The 18,423-nt window shown below is 30.8% G+C and overlaps 1 protein-coding gene across 4 annotated transcripts in view; it reads right to left on the reverse strand.

Moving 5' to 3' along the window:
- Positions 1–4,251: 4,251 nt before the first annotated feature.
- Positions 4,252–18,423, reverse strand: part of LOC106478457 (POU domain, class 6, transcription factor 1-like) — a 126,430-nt gene continuing 112,258 nt past the window's right edge. For 3 of the 4 annotated variants that reach the window (XM_022382050.1, XM_022382048.1, XM_022382052.1), the window contains 4 exons: positions 14,552–14,699; positions 7,002–7,176; positions 6,121–6,341; positions 4,252–4,888 (listed from right to left, as the gene is read on the reverse strand). In XM_022382050.1, the coding sequence (XP_022237758.1) occupies positions 4,767–4,888; positions 6,121–6,341; positions 7,002–7,176; positions 14,552–14,699 (666 nt within the window). In that variant the 3' untranslated portion in view covers positions 4,252–4,766. The remainder of the gene's footprint in view (positions 4,889–6,120; positions 6,342–7,001; positions 7,177–14,551; positions 14,700–18,423) is intronic. The other variant, XM_022382049.1, reaches the window with a different exon arrangement.

Here is an 18,423-nt window from a genome sequence, read left to right on the forward strand (position 1 = left end):
CTTAAAAGAAGGATGTTTGGTTTTTGAAAGAATGAAGCAAAATAAAAACCTATTTGGCAACACATAAAATTGTAACTTAAGTTTTTAGGTTTCATAAATGTACATACACGTCATATAATCCCAGTGTGTTATACAACTGAAAGGAACTGATATGTACCTGTAGAGTTCTTGTTCTATGTGAGGAAAGATAGACCAGATTTATTTGAAATGGTTCTTTTCTCCTTAAAGTATTTGATTTGTAATTTTACCATTAAAAGATCTACAAAAAGACACCATATATCTTGTTATCAAGTTTTACTACAAAAAGTGGATTTCTATAACTAAAGAAATACAAGAATTCATTTTGCATATACACAATATTTTATACAATATTTGGTATTTTTCATAATAGTGAATTGTCTGATATATTTATTTTAATTTTTAAAAACCTAAAGGTTTAGAATGGATGTATTGTATTGTAATAAAATCAATAAATTATCTGTCAAAGTGTTATTAATCACACTGTTTACTTCAAAATATCTGAACTTAATAGTTAAAATGAAAATATCAAAAATATACTGAAATAATACTAGATTACACCAAAAAATATTTGAAGAATTAAATTAATATTTAGCCATTTCATATTAGCAGTTTTGGAACAGATAAAAGCACTTGCACCTAAGTGTCTTTATTACATGTTCTAAAAGAAGTGGTTGAAGTTTACTAAAAAATATTCCCTTTGCACTAACAATACTTCCTGCAACTTACTCATGATATGGAACATGTTTGTTAAGAAAAAAAAAAAAAATTACTTCTTTCATCATCCAGTAAAAAAAAAAAAAAACTGTTTAATTTTTAAAGGCTGCAAGTATAATGTTAATATGCAAGTAAAATATTCTAAACCATCTTTGTATTAATAACACAAAATTTGCAAACTTGATTACTAATTGGAAAGTTTTAGTTAGTAAGGTTCCATTCATACAGATGTCAGCCAGAAATCATTTATTTAATTTTGACATTTTTTTAATATTCCATTGTAGGAAACTGTGAACAACTGATTTAAAATGATCTTGGAATAAGAAAATTCAGAAATCTAAAATTAAAGGGCAGTATGTGTTAATGAATGAGTTAAATAATTTCAAATTAGTAAGTATGGTTGAAGCTGCTACATATAACTGTATGTGCGTTAAAAGTAACTAAAAAGCATTTAAACTTTAGTTGTAACTAGTAAAAAAAACTGAAAGTACTGTTTGAATTATTTTTTGTTTGTTAACAAAGATTCTGTAAACTTGGGTATGTTTGTAAGATATAGAAATAATGTAAGGTACTTACGATTGTCATAACATGCTCATCCTAATTGTATTTATTTTTCAACAATTATGCACACAAAGTTCCTAATAAAATGTAAATTTATTATCAAAGTGTAAAAAAAGAAAGAATACTAATCAGTAATCATAATATTTTTTCAAATTATGAAGCCTTAAAATGCAACAATATATTGTTTGAAAAATATTATAAAAACCAATAATATCATCTGTTAAAAAAACAAGGAGATAATTTAAATTAATATCAGTACAAAATTTGATTGTTTTAAAGCTGCTCTCTTTTTCATCACACCCTTAAAGACCAGCATATTAGAAACTATTTACATGTATATTTTATTTACAAATGGCATACATTTTAAAAAATTCTGTAATTTTATTTTTTAACGAAAAATTGTTCATACAGTATTGTGCTTGCTTTACTTCATTATGGAAATGTGTATTAGATTTTGCTGTACAGAGCGAGGCTGACTGTGGACTTGTTTTACTCATAATCTGTATCTCAACATGTGTATTAGAGACTAATATTTTTCACATATATTTAATACAGTTACATTTAAAATGTTAAATGACAGCAAAGAAAATTATTACCATCTAGATCAAATTTATTTAGAAATAAATTTTGTAAGAAATATCAGTCAAATGATTGTCTAAAAAAATTTCAACAGTAATTTGTATTTCTGGAAGTCAAAATGGTAATCAAAATACAGCCAATCACTGATCATGTGTGAAAACTGTTGAAGTTGTTTGCCTTTAAATACTAAAATATTGTGAGGCAGTTTACTGGGATTGTTTATTAGGGCTCTTTGAAACTAAATATCTTAATGTATGAGTATAAAGAAACACTAGAAGCTTTAAGTAGTATAAGGGGCACTAAAACATATACAAATGAGTAAGAATTAATCATGAAGTTTTAATTGTTTATAAAACCTTACATAATATATTGAAAATGATTCCTTAATATTATTGTATTTACAAATGAATGGCATCACATAGTTACTTATGTTAGAAAGAAGATAAACTTTAAAGCCACAGGTACAAGCCTACTGAAATTATTAAACAATCAAGAATTATTCAATGGGCCCTCCCCATTCTTCAGTATTGGACATTAAATCCCAAAAATGTTTAAAACTACAATGGATTATTTCAAGAAATATACCAAAATGATTTAAGTGAACAATACTTTTCTCAGCCTTGTGCTCATGGCGTAAAGTACCAGTACTCATTTCTCCATTAAAACAAAAATAAAGAAGTACAATGAAAATGATGAGGAACGTAACACTTTTTATGTTTTAACATAAAATTGTTTTGTTTAAACTGCAGACTTGTAAACAAAAAATAAAATTTTTTAGTCTTTAAAAAAATTGTTATCAGTGTATTCCAATAGACATAAATTTGAACTAAACACATTACTACAACATAATGTGGTAAAAATATATAAAAAAAAAAAATACAAATTACAAATATCCCTGAATATTAAAATTGAATGGCACACACTTGAAAGGAAATAACAACATCATTCATAATAACTTATGTTATGCATCTGAATACAACAGTTCCAAACAAAATCATGTTTCATTTTGTATTGGGAATAGTTTGTTGGGCTTTTTATCTTTTCTGATATAACTTTTCAACTGGTAATAAAGCCCAATTTTTATATTTTTGATAACTTACAATCACATTTTAGAGGCTGTATCTGAGAAAAAGATGTATTTCTGTCCTGAATATTTCTCTTCCTCCATAATAACTGACAGGAGGAGGGAATGTAAATATTCAAAAGCTTGATTGTATGGATAGTGGATAGAAAGGTATCGTTACTAAAAGATGAGATCAGAGTCAAGGTGGACAACAGTTATTATTATAAAAATGTCTCTTGAAGGTAAACCTCAAGCTAAAAGTTCTTGTATATTAATAGCCTGTGGTTCTTTTAAGTATAAATAAATTCTTAAGAATATGGGCAGAAAAGTTCCTTTTAGCAAGTGGCTGTGTTTCATGTAACTGAATAAAAAACTCGTTTTGATAAAAACTTTTTAAGTGGAAACAGATGGAATTTTATCATTACCTTACATGGAGCACATATTTGTGTAAATAACTAAATATATCCAAAGCAAAATCATTTTGCTAACAAATTTATCTTTAAAAAAGTATACATCCTCTAATATAAGGACAAGCTTATTCACAGAACTTTGCACTTGTCAAGGGAATAAGGTATAACTATAAGATGTAGAGAATGTTTTTTTATGGTAACTTTTACAAATAGGTGAAATACATCATGGGGAAAATTATGGATTTATTTATGAAATAAGGGAAGATTATTTACACCAGAAAAAATGTATAAAGAGAATAATGAAATCCCACCTTATAATTCCCAAAGACAAATTGCCTTCTTGAATGTTTAAGTGTTGGATGATTACCCATATTCAGAATGATTAAATAGAGCACATAAAATACTTAAATAAACGGAAATATAACTTGAAAAAAATCTGAATATGAAATGTCATTGTTTTAAGTATCTAGCTTGATACTTTTCAATGTTAAATTTTGTTTTCCAAAATGAACCATTTTTTGAAAATGTCCAGAAAAATGGAAGTTGCACATAAATTAATACATGAATGTAAACTCTGGTCAAACTGTAGGTCTACTGTTATTCTTTACCTGGATTGAGTAATGTAATTTGTTGTATCATGTAACATGATCAGAGTAGTATAGAGCAGCTTCATATATTGTAACTCCAGTAAGGTTCCAATGGTGTTTTAATATCATTGCACTGAATAAATAAGTAAATAAAAAGATTTCTGTTGGGAAACAAGAGTTGTTTGAGGGTTTTTGTAGTAGTATAGGAGCAAAGTGTATTGTACTGCTTAGCATTAATAACCAATAATGATGATGACAGGATATTCAGTTATCCATTACTGTGTTTGTTTTTCTAAAGGACCTAAGGTTGTGCATAAAATGACTCAAATCCCTTTCTTAAACATATTAGATCCTGAATGTATCACCCTGAATAATCACATTTTCTTTAATAGATAGAATTACTTAGGGAATTAAGTAAAGCTGATGGGCATACAAAGCTTAATTACTAAGAAAAATTCAGTAGAAGTAACCTTAGGAATCTTAAACACACAACTGTCAAAAAAAAAAGACCTGTGTTTCTATGTTGACTTGATGTAAGTTTTCGATGTATATTTAAGTCATAAATAATCATCAATTTACTATTTACACAAGTTTTTAAATACCATTATCTTAAGTATAAAATTGAGCTGATCCTCAACACAGCTAAAACCTGTGATTGAGAGGGAAAAAAACTAATTACTTAGATGTAAAACTTGGCAATACTCTACTGATGATAACTAAATATTTATCCCTCAAATGAATATCTGATATTGAATCATTACACACAATTCTTAGGAATGTCCCAAAATTTACAACATATAAGACATTTTGAAAAAAGTTACAAGAGGAAAATTAGATCCCTCCTTTCAGTTTCTTGATTGTGTTCTTGAGTGCCTGCCGTTTGTTACAGAACCAGACTCGCACTACTTCCCTTTCATAGTTCAACTGTTCAGCTAATTCTGTCATCTCGGCTCCTTTTTGAAAAAAGATGGAACTCATATTAGAAGTGGATAATAACTTAAGAAATGGTAATATTAAAGTATAACTTTCTTGATGTTATATATTTTTAAGCAGTTTAAACTGATAATTTGTAAAGGTTTTTTAATTTAAAAAAAAATAATTATAGTTTTTGGAATCAAGACTGTACACAACTTGTAAATGCAAAAATGGATTAAGGGAAGGTAGTGAGTCTCATTCAATAACAATATTTTACATTTTAAGATTGAAGAATATGCCAACAATTAACTGACCTAAAGATCTGAGCTTACTGTATTTGATTGGCCCACAATCTTACCAGCAGTTATGGAATTTTTAATCTTGAAAGAAACAGTAGGATGTATTTTATGTAATCAGACATTTCTGTTACTTGCTAACTTTAGAATATGGTAAATTACATCTGTATTTAGATCTAACTTTGAAACTAAATGTGAAAGAAATTTTGATATATGAAGTATTTTTTTGTAATAAAAATGAAAGTTTTATTTTATAGTATATAATCTATTTATAATAGATGCAGAATTTTCAAATATGCTAGTAATGAATATAAATTTCTTAAATTTGATTACTGGTGTTGATAAGGTTTTCTGCTGCTATGTATTTAAGATGTTGATCTGTTTATGTTTTGTATCTGTTACGACAGCGGAAGTCACGTCATGAGATTCTCGAAGGATCGTGACTTTTCCTGGTAACTCTAGTCTTTTCCAGGCGCCCTCTTTTTTAGTATATAAGCCCGGCAAATAATTGCAGATAGAGAGGTATAGAGACAGATAATTGAGTCAAGTGAGCGGTAGTGACCATAAGTAAAGTGCGTGAATCGTTGTGAATTATAGCATGTGTTTAAGTTAAAGTGACTGTAGAAATTTTGTGTATTGCAAAGTTGTATTGAGAAAGAATAAACTAGTTTTATTTAAGAAAGGACTTGTATCACTGAAGTTCCTCGGGAAGAATTTATACCGGAAATTAACAAACGAGTAGAGACGTAACATATTCATCAACTATATGTCAAAGATGGGTAATGTACTTTTCCTTATCTGACAAAATTTTAAATGTCTACTGTGCTATTTTGGGGTATTTAGTAGTAATAACCAACTGCTTGGTTTTCTTTGTACTGAAAATGTTTTATGTACCCAGAATAATTAGTACTTACCATACAAATTTGAAGCATTTGCACCATCAGTAGATAATTATACTACCCAAGATGACTAACCTGAAGGATGAGTATTTTTTTCAAAGAACTGGTTAAGTATTTGAAGTGCAGCAGGCGTAAATGACGTTCTTCTCTTCCTCCTCTTACTTGGTTCATTCCCAATGAATTCAGTTAAATTATGATCACCATTTTTATATCTCTCTTCTGCTTCTTTCATCCATCTTTCCAGAACAGGTTTGATTTTCTGAGCACTCTTTGGGGTTATATCTAGTTTTTCGAACCTGTTGAATATTGTAAAGAATTGTTAAAGTACTTAAATAAATTTAAGTCATATTAGAATATGTTGCAAAAGCATGTAAGAGGAGAAAATCAATTTTAGTAGTCTGAGAAGTAAACTTGTATAGAGGAGTTTGCAGATTAATCTAACATGAATCCTGGTATTGGGCAAAAGGCAGCATCAGCACTGGATACAGCAGATGTAGTGTGGTTGACATGTTATAATATATTCTCCTTTGCTGTCACTTATGGGTTCTTATAATTCATGTATTCTTTGTTTTAATGTTTCTTGATTTTTAGTGATTTGCCTTTTTTTTTTCTTAAACTGCCTTGAGGTATATTTTAGTTCTCTTGTAGTTTTATATGTACTCATTAGGTTATAATTCTTCCATGGAACAAAAACCTGTCCTCTTGCTATCTTTTTTTTATCAAAATTTTTGGCCTTAGAAGAATTTACAAATACTTTGTGACAACGTTAGATAACTTAACAAATATTCCCAGTATCCTTAATTGAAGTTATTAGATGTGAAATTGTTTCTTTCAACATTACAGTTTAATTTTTAAACATTCAATTACACTTTTTTGAAATTAAGTACATATGCAGTATATTAGTGTGTTAATGTTGTTTTTTATTAACATAATTTCTTACTGAACTTTATACATACCTACAGATGGCACTTTGGCTGTAGGAAGGCCCCTCAGTTGCACTTAGGGCTAGCCCAACTTGAGTTTGTGTTAATCCAAGGGATAAACGTCTGATTTTGAAGGCTTTGGCAAATTCTCTAATTTCTTCTAGATTGATTCCATCGACAATGTTTGATGTTTGGTTATTGATTGTGTCTGCAGAAATAGAACTAAATGAAAATAACTGCTTACTAAAACTGGAATAATTGAATATATCTTGTAATTTGGTGAAAATCTTATTGAAATTACGTGTTCTGATTGGAATTTAAAGTTTGTTATGTTTCAGCCAAATGGTTGGTATAATCATATTGTATTTCTTTATATTTTTATATATTTTCTTTATATTTTTTAAATAAAGCAGTTCAACTTATACTTTTATTACACAGGAAAATTTAATTAATAAAGGAAAATAATTCTCAGCAGTTTGTTAGATGCTTTTTAAAACACATTCAGCTATACATAATCAACATCCTAAATTCAACCTAATGTCTCTTGTACTGGTGTTTAGGGTAACAACAGGGTTCCAAGATAAAATGTACAAACATGTAATTTGGCTAGCAAATGAAGAAATTAAATTAAGTATAACTTCTGTTTTGTTTCTTAAAAATTACTTTTTTAGATAAAAATAGTAAATTATTTATCTATACAGACTTTTGACATAAATCAGAAAACCATATATCATTTGTATTATAGATTGAGCCAAACTCCACTTTAAAAGATTAATTCCACATCTGTGTTGATATTATCATTAGTATTTCAGCAAAAATGCAAAAGTTTTGCAGAATCTTTATTATTAAAAAGTTATATTTAAACTGAAAATTAATAAACTTAAGAGTAAATATATTAGAGTGCTTAAAAAATTTTAGGATATAAAACACAATATATTTAAGCTTTTATTTTAAATTTACATTTTTATAGATGCAGCAATCATAGTTTAAAGAAACAGGTCTGTAAAATCTAAATGAAGGTAGAAAGACTTACTTTATATCAAAAGTTTTGATTCTTATTTGTATAAAAATATGGAACATCTCAGAAATAAACTGTATTACCTAGTAAATCTTAATATTTTTTGAATAGTAAAATAAACTTGAAACTACAGATACAATGACACTTAAACAATGGTTAGATGCATGTGTCTTTTAGTTTTATTGTAAATTTTAATTTCTAATTGCACCCAAAAAAGTAATCAGCTAAGAAACCATTTTTTTAGTAGTTCATTTCTATAATGTCAGTACCTTAATAAGTACAACTTGTTGATAAATTCAATAAAAATTTCCTTTGTTTTTCTATATAACTGATGAAAACCACAAACATAACTAGAAAATTATTTTTGATCTTGTCCATAACTCATCTATAAAATTGTCACATTTTTTCATATTATATAACTACATCTTCACATTCCAATTGCAATCATTATTTAATTTATTGGAAGTGTCATTGTTGATGGTTGAAGAGTCCTGAACATCATCAGGTATGGAAGTTGGTCTTGTGAGCCTGTGTTTTTTTCTGATACCATTTGTATTCCAAGAACCTGTGGTGTAACTACAAAAGATAGGTCACCACATAAAAAGTAACTGAGCCACCTACATTTATTTCCCTATAATTGTAGTTATGATTTTGGCTGGCTCAGGCCTCCCCACAATTGTGGGGGCAAACTTACACCACTACCAGGAACCACAATAGTTATGCTGTGTGTGTGCTCGGCACTCCACTACTATTGTGTCTGTGAAGCACAGACAATGCTAGAGTAGTATAGGTGTCATGCTAAAATGAAAGAGAGTGCATCTTACTTATAGTATGGCATGATTCAATATTTGCTCAGAGATGATCATCCCTTTTACTACTGGTCCATACAGATAGATGTTTTTGTGTATATGATAATACCTGCTTCTGTTGATATACAGTAAATGTCAGTTATTGTAGCCATATCACCTTACTTCACTTTTTTCCCACATTGAATTCTTTTGTGTTGAACTTTTATATTCTACAATGTGTTATGTTGTTCACCAGTTTGTGCTTGTGTTGTGCAACAGCAGAATCAGCTTGTGTGTTTTGTTTGAAAGCAGTGTGTGATACTAGTTGTAAATAACACTGGTAATTGTGATGTAATCTCCCTATAAAAAGAATCTGCAGGTTGTTAAGTACCTTCTGCCCCCTTGTCCAGAAATTTCCACTGTTTTATTTGACCACTTATTGCTTCCACTGCCCAACATACTTCAGTAACAAGCCTTAAAAAATTAATTTCTCTGTGGGATGCTGGTTACACTTTTTTTCTAGAAAGAATAATGCCTGGGTTTTGATACCCAGTTCATGAAGAAGATCCAATGCCTCCCCAAATCCTTTATTCATGACATCCACATCATATGGTCATATCCTGATCTAGATGTTTACAACATAATTTGAAAATGTGTGATGAGCAATTCCTGTATCATTATTTTACCCATCAGCAAGCTATGAAACAAGGACCAAAACAATACATCCATCAGTGGAAACAATCATCATTAGATAGACAAACAATCATTGCTTTTGGAATATGTACTTAGCACTTTTCCAAATATACACGTTGTCTAAAATTAAGACAAAAATACAGTTTTTCCCTTCTACCAAATAGCCTCAGCAAGAGGATAGGTATGACTTGATATCATTTCTTGATGGTTTATATGTCCTCATCCAAGATACAGAGGAATAAACTCACTCACCAAAGAAGAATGAACCAAATTTATTGCCTTCTTTATGGCCAAGTATTTTTCCAATTTCAGGATTGTAAATAGAATTATGTTGGATATCCCATTAACCCTTTAGGCATGGATGGAAGTCAAAGTGTGCATGCCATAACCTCTTGTGCCATACCATGTTGAATGGTATTGTGTTTGAGGTCAGAGTTATCAATTTAGAAACAGTTAGTGGTAGAAAAGAATAAATGCTAGATACAATATGCAGGAATACTTAAAAAAACCTGTAAATATGCATTTTGGAGTTCTAGAAGTTATGTAATTGCAATATGCAAACTGTATGATGACACAAGTATTTCTATTCTTCATATGAACATCAATCCACTTGTCAGAATCTGAGTCAGTCTAATGTCAGTAATTCAAAGACATATCTTGAATCCATACACATCTGATTTTTTGTGTACAACAGACTTGTACATTTGACTAAAATCTTGCCACATTTCATGTTGATATGCAAGGTAAGTTCAGAATTATATTTAACATTCCTTTTTCAGTATGGGGTCCATCCAGTGGACTAACCCTATGCACATTCAGTTAAGGAGTTTGACAAAGAAAACCAATAAACAGTTTTATATAGATCTTGTATTAGCATTCTTAAAAGTTAGAATCCTGAAAAAATAGGTCATCAGACTGAAAATTGGTGAGTGTGATTTGATCAAAGTATTTATGGTTATCTTTTGAAACCTAAAAAAGTCTGTTGCACCTGATCTTGTTTTGCTGTAATATATATGTTTTTAAGATCAGTTATATCTGTTCTAATTGGTAAATGGTCTTTCATCTTTACATCTATCACCTGGAACAAGTTGAGTACAAACTGTTTTCTGTGAAAGTAACTTCTGCAGCACTTGACCCCAACAGTTCACAGTACCATGCATAACCAATGATACAACAGTTTGTTGAGTACATTTTGGACATATAATACTAATATGACTATATGATGTTCACTCTAAAACACCTAGGATTTATACGACCTGGTTTGCTCAGAGATGCACTAGATGTGATATGGAAGGTTCATCAGTGTCATCAGGTACATGATGTCATTTGGTAAAAAATGACACCATATTTTGCAGGTGTTTTCTTATTGCTTTAAAGGTATCTGCTTTAGTCATTCTCCATAAGAGAGTCTGCAATTCCTCAAGAAATTCTATTGCATCGACATCATTTTCCTCCTTATTTGACAAACTGATTTGGAGACCCATTGTTTCAGCAAGTTCTAAGCTCATTTTTGACAAGACATCAATATAGTTTGGAAAACTGAATAATGAGTTGTGCTTCAGTTAACTAATAAACCTCTCTTCTAGGGATTTAACAGCTGTGTTGATATTTTAGTTGTAGGAATTACTGCAGGTTCATCAAAACTTTCATATGGAAAACTGTTTTTTTTTTTCATTACCTAATCTAGTGTTCTGGCATAAATTTTCTAGTGACTTGTATTTCTTCTGAAAGCTCCCGTATATCCACCAATGCCTTTGCAAAGTCTTTATGATTTTTTTCTTTTTGCTATACCACTAAGACTAGATACAGATTTAAAACTTAGCATCGTAGCAGCTATTGCTCTTGCTTGGAAAACAGCTCTTTCTACTGGCTCCTGTGAGGGTGTTGTCTTCTACTATGGAGACCAAAATGTCATAGACCTCTTTCCATTTAGTAACAGAATGCAAGAACAGCATCAGTACTACATTCTTGTCATTCAATGACTTCAAATTTAACTAGAAAACATATAGCAATACTTCCCCAACAAAGCAAAAACTAAAAGCTAATGCTTTGAATCAAGTGGAAGAAAATTACTACCTTGGTACATCAATTAGCTGAATTGTTCAACAGTGTGACCTCTGGATGGTGCAGGAAAAAAAAACTCTTTGAATTTAAGTGTGTATTTTTTGTAGACCATTGCTCTTGTCTTTCATGCTGACTCCATTATCATACCCTTGGTTTTTTTAATGAAAAACAAAATATGATAAATTATTAAATAAATCTCAGAAAATTTTCATTTCTGGGTGTGAGAGCTTCTCATGACTTCCACAGAAAGCAATATTTTGAGTTACATAAACACTTATTGAGGCAGAAAAACGTTTAGTACATCTTTCCAATACACCATTTCTTGTTTAATAAGGCATAGAGTATTTATTTGTATGGTTAATTTTCAGTTGAGATTTTAATTCTTTCCACTATTGAAACATTTCCAGATGATTTGTTAACCTAAGAGCTATGAAAAAATATTCCACCCCTTAGCTACATTTGATGATTCAAGAGAAACTGTGGTTTCATCAGTTTTTGATACAGTATAGTAAGAAGTTGTAGCACTAGTCTTTTCACATGATTTTGCAGAAGTAGTCGATTCATTCCAATGGAAGATCCTTTACTATCTTTTTTATCACACTGCAAACATTTGAGAAGAATATTGTTCTGGTTTTCAAAATTTGACCTATTTTCTGTTTTCCTTTTCCAATATTGAAGTGAGTACTGGTGTTTTAATTGTCACTTTTTAGCTACCTTGCAAATTCTTACAAACTTTTACAAATGGCAAACTCTCATAAAAATGTTTTTATTCTATGTGCTTTGCTTGTGTACCACAGTGACTTAGTTTCCAGAATTTTTATTAAATTTCTAGTTACACATTTTTGCAATGCTTTTATTATGCTTGCTTCCTGAAAAAATTCAGAAACATTGGCTATCTGCAGCAGATATGCTGAGGCAAAAGACCCATAACAAGAAAGGTGCATCTTGACAACAGCCCTGTAGCATATTTTCCATTTCAAAAGGTTCTGTCATAAAATTTCTTGTCTAAAGCTCTCCATAATACATCAAGTGTATGAGGATAATAGTTTCCCAACTATAATTTCAATAGTCCAGTCACACACAAATTCATAAGTGCTATGTCTGGCAAATTGATAGGCACTTTATCCATCAAATTGACTGGTATGTCTTCATACAGGATAGAGTGAATACCCCTTTCATTAACCAACTGGCTGAGATATGCAACAATTAAATGGGAAGTATGGCTGGAGCCTTTGTAAACTCATACCCTTTTGGCCTTGTTTCCAGATAAAGATCCTTCTTGATTATATCATGTATGAATATTTTGCAAAGGGAAGAACTGTTACATAACAGTCCCAAAAGTGATTAATTTTTCGTGCCATCACATTACCTAAGAGCTAAACAATGCCACATACTACAAACAAGATTCTAGAAATATAAATCACCTGAAAACACATCTTGTGATACAATTCACAATAGAAGTAGAAAAAAGGATAATCTATCTCTAAATGTGATAATTTCCAAGACACTTAACCCATTAACATAGAAGCTTACAGGAAACTCATACATTCTGGTGCAAACTAACTCAGCAGTGTAAAGATGGATGTCATAAACTGCCTAGTCTCCAAAATAAACAAGATATGTAGCACAGAAGACACTAAGAAGAAGGAAAAAAAATATTATAACTACAAACTTTAAAAATAGATACCTTTAACATTTAGTAAAAAAGAAAACTACAGATACATAGACGTAATCCCCCTATGCTAGAGGTCTGTCCAAAACATACAACCAGTATAAAGTCAGAACAGCATTGTGTAGAAGGTACAGCTCTATTTAATCACAATTAGTATACAACAAACCATCTAATGACCCAATGAAGAGTAAAACCACTACTTATTCCTTGTGGATGTGGACTTCAGTATGCTGAAGAAACAGGAAGTCCGATAAAAGTTGGGATTCAGAAACATAATAGACTTACAAGACTGTAATACTCGTCTGTCTGAAATAGCTCATCATGCCAAAAAGGAAGACCACACAATAGAGAGGAATTTATTTTTTACCAGTTACAGCTTCTACAGTAACAAATAATATTTTTTAAAACAAGTACAAGGTTTTGATCACTGGTGCAACTATTCTCAAGTACACAGGATCAATAAAAGAAATATTACAGAAATAATGGAATATAAACCACAATTCAAAAAGAAGCATCTTACATAAACCTGAGTTATATCACACATAGACACTCTAGCATAAAATATAGAACAACCTGGTATCATACAGATAATTAATTTGTGCTCTAATGGAGTGAAATGTCAGTCAAATGGATAACTAGCACACCAGTCTTTCTAAGAAAAAGACCTATGATCAAATCCTTGTCCATAACAGCACAAACTGCCCTTCTTGGGTGTTCCCAAGAGATGGCAGCAGACAAAAGAGAGGATTGCCCTAATTAGTATATAGGAAAAAAAAACTAGTTAGGCTTAGGTGACTGTATGAGACATTCTTTATATAAGTAGATTAAGACGTCAGTTCTCTTGGTTTATATACATATAATAAACTTCTCTAAGAGTAACATTATTTCATGTAGAGTAGATGCTATCACCTAGAGTATAGCTTATAAATTTGTTCTCTGTATGCAGGCCTTTGAGACATAATTATATTTTAATAAATATGATGACAAAGAAGATGTAACATCTATAAATTGACAGGGTTTTTCTTTAATAACTATAGCTAATATGAAGATTGAATACCATTATGTGTAAAAAGGACAGTTATATGTGAGTGCTTTGACATGATGAACTAAAATCATGTGTTAATACAGTTTACAATGAAATGTAATTGTGCAATCTGTCTATTAAAATGACAGAAAGAGGCTTTTTTTTAAAATTCAGCTTTGCACATGAAGACAGCCATCAAACGCATGTTTAACGTTATTAAATCTGGTCTTACATGACTAGCTACTTCAAAGCCAAATAAACAACTAAAACACAAATTAATCTAAACTATTTGCCTTCAATTTCATAAAACAAACAAATACTAGCCTGTATTGTGATCAAACATACTTGTAGCTTGAAGGGTGGAAATAGTTGGAGTACTATCTACTGGTGAAGTTATTCCCCCTCTAACAGTTTCTTGTAATGTGTGAGTAAGAGAAGTTTCTTGTGTTGGCGGCAAATGTTGAGTCACAGTCTGAAATATTAAAAAAGAATAATACAAAACTCAATCTTGTTAGTCAGATTCATATTTTAAAATTGAAGATCCTAAAATATAAACTTTAAATAAAGTAAATAAAACATACTGTTACAAGAGAAAAACAAACATTTTTGGGGGGATATTTTAAATATGACTATAATTGGTATCATCTTCTTTTATTGTTTAATTAATTTTTATATTGGCTAAGTTCATTAACCTACAATGAAGTTATGATTAATATACTTTTAGTCTTCCCTGTGTGTCTCAACCATAAACTTACAGTCTTATATTACCAGAATTCAAAGCTCAGACCTTACAGTGGGCAAATTTCAGATTGTGCTTAACAATAAAACAAATTGTGCACTTTTGAATTTTGAACTATATATATATATATATATATACTTTTATTCACATTTAGTATACACTTAAATCTTTTTTCAACATAAAAAATTTAGCATGATTATATGATATGAAAACTGCTTTTTTATTACTAGTATCTGTACTTAAAAAATTTCATCAGTGCTTCACAAATATAAAAACACAATGACTATATCTACAAAGTAGAAATTGTGATAATACATATTAATAGCTTACATTAATGGGTATCTTTAAAAATTCACTTTTAGTGTGTCTGTTTAATGTAATCTTCTCTAAGAAATTATTAAATACTGCAGATCAATAAGGTTATCAAATTTCTTTTTACCTTGAGAACATCCACACTGGGTATTATACAAACTAAATGATAATTATGCAGCAATTACAGTTTTTGAGCTACTATACATTTGTTATTAAAGTACCTTTAATTATAGAAGTACAGGAAAATAATATTTTTTAACAGTAAGTTGTACTGTGTTCTAAGACAGACAGACAGAAACAGGAACAAAAAAAACTACAATTTTCTAGCTTGTTACACTGCTGCTTCATCTTTGATCCTATAAGTGTATTATTATATTATCATTCATACATTCCCTATCCATGCACGTCTAATCTTTATCTAATTGCATAATGTTAACTTCAGGTATCATATTATCTCATAATTTTTCCAACAAATTTCTAAAAAAAAAGTAAATGGTTCTTCTAGTTCTATACAATAAAGGTCAGTTGTTATAAATCTTAGCGTTTTAATACCTGTTTTATTATAATTTTTCAACAGATGTAAAAAAACCATAGTTTTCTTATTACAGTTTCTGATATTAATATTGCTCCACTGATCAACTATACATTTCAATTTTGCTAAGTCTTCCCTTCCCCTTTTGATACAAATAACAATTTTGTGAAAATTGAGGTTTTAGAAAATTCAACTATCTATAAATTTAGTTATGGGGCCATTTCAACAGGTCATTATAAAAAGAAAGGACAAGTATTTAAGATTTTTTTAAAATTTTCTTATTAATAGTTTTAGTTTAGTTTAGCAGATGGAACAGCTGAGATGGACCAATAGGTCCCATGTTGTCCCAAAATGTATTCAAAAATTGCACGAGGATCAAACACATAAATGAAAAATTCAACAATGAAACATACTAGAAAGCTAGTAAAACTCATAACAGATTTTTGACCATAAGAAATTAAAAAATAAAATTAAAGTCCACTGTTTAGGCCATGGTATATAAGAATACAATGTGTTTTCTACTTGCTTAATTTAATATATCATATTCTTTTGAAATTATTCAGTTATTTTGGTAAGTGCAATTTTTGCATAGCACATGATCAAAAAAGTTAAATTGCTTTCCTTCCAGCTACCTATGTTTTTTACATTCTATTGAGATAACTCCTGGTCTGCTCATGGGCAGTATGACTTTAATTCTGTGCATTGTATAAGGATGGCAACAGCAATATTTCCCCCAGTGGTAGGTCAAGTGATGCCTCTACGATATGATCTCCATAAAATTTGAAGAGGCATGACCAGTCGGAGTAGTGCTAGTCACTCTAGGTAAGTCTGATACTACTTTGGAATTAAGTAGCATTATGTTTCAAAGATCTGGTATACAATCTCAACTAATACAGTTTGGAGAGAAAACTGCTTAATCTTCAGTATAAGCAACTATCCAACATCCTAAGCAACTAACACACACACACACAGTATTTGTGCTCATGATTTAATAAAGACTGTTCATTTGTGTGTTAAATTATGTCTAGTCTCTTTATTTCATTCTCATGAGTTAGTTATTCAGGATTTCAAATACTCTGTAAAATATTTTTCAAATTTCTTGTTATTCAGTGGACTTATTCCACTGCTCTAAGGAAAAATCAGGAATATACCATAGATTGGATAGGAAGTAGAAAAGTTTAGTGGGGTGACCACAGGACATATTGTGGAGATTTATGTTTTCTGCTGACTTGTGTGTATCCTTTACTCCTACACTTGTGTTAATAAGTTTAAAAATGCTTCTTTATTACAGGAATGACATTTTCACAACCAAGTGGAGGAAGAGTCAGTCACTAAAGGGACAGTGTTGTTTGAAAGAGTTTTTGAGTCTAGACCAATGCCACAATGGTCCATAACTTTCATCCCATTTCAGCTGACAACTCAGGTTGAAGAGTTGCTAACGTCTTATTTGCTCAGATATTGCTGTTCCTACTCTTGCCCGGTGGATTGCCCTCAGTGAGAGGGAAGCATGAAAAACTGAGAGTCGATACATTAGTGTGGCATCTAGTGAGTATAAAACCAAATTTGGCAGTCTGTATAAGACTCCAATACCTTTGCCAGTCATAGTAACCCAACTCCAGCTCTAGTCAAAGCCTTCCAAGAATGGTCAAGAGAAACATAAGAGGCTTTTGGTAGATGATGTTTGACAACAGAAGCTATCTCACCTGAGTCTAGAGGTCACACAGAATCAATATACAAGCTTATGACACCACCTCTTTCCTGAACCAGGGATCGATTACTCTCATGACAGTTTGACTCCATGAGCATACTTACTTTGCTGATTTCCACAACATTAAGATTAGGTGATGGTCATGAATGAAAGGTTTTGGCCATGATCACAGGCCCCCTAAGTGAAGCAAAACAGATTATGCCCACAACATTCTAGGGTGTAGTAAAGGGAGATTTGGACTATTTCCTGAAGCATTTCAGTCAGCTTAGAACATCTGGTCTACAAAATAGACTGTACAATACCTTATGTTGAGTCTAAACAGTACACTCTAGACTACACCAGGCACTTGAATAAGGCACAACTTTTGGACTATGAGACAGGTTGTGCTGAAGGTTTGACCTTGTGGAAAATTGAGCATTCTATTGGGTGAGTTCAAAGCTGTCTAATGTACCCTTCTGCCAAGCCTTGAACTTGGAAGAGGGGCACCAGTGAAATCATTAGTGCTAAAACAGATAATCTGTACCATCTGTATAGTAATGCATACCCTGCAATATCTTTGGCAGATCTTGAGTGCATCTTAATGGAAAGGCTACCTAGAAAAATGTTGAGGCTCTAGCAGGATGTGAGACCTTCTCATATTTAATGTGGTAGTTTCTGTAGCAATGCAATACAAAGTGGTAACTTCAAACTGGTTGCATGAGAGGAAGAAGCTTGTTGTACCTACTGTAGTGGCTGTACTTTGAAAAGACCATTCTACACAGGCCTACACATCAAGACCAACCAAACACCCACAAAATCTAGTGCTGTGTCCAGTGAATAGGCAGGGCTCTCATAGTCATCCCATGTTTTAAGCTGGCCTAAATAAAATGTTTTTAATTGTGTACCAGTTTTAACATTGAATATTA

The sequence above is a fragment of the Limulus polyphemus genome, unplaced genomic scaffold, assembly GCF_000517525.1.
Source record: "Limulus polyphemus unplaced genomic scaffold, Limulus_polyphemus-2.1.2 Scaffold213, whole genome shotgun sequence".
Classification (NCBI taxonomy): Eukaryota; Metazoa; Arthropoda; class Merostomata; order Xiphosura; family Limulidae; genus Limulus; species Limulus polyphemus.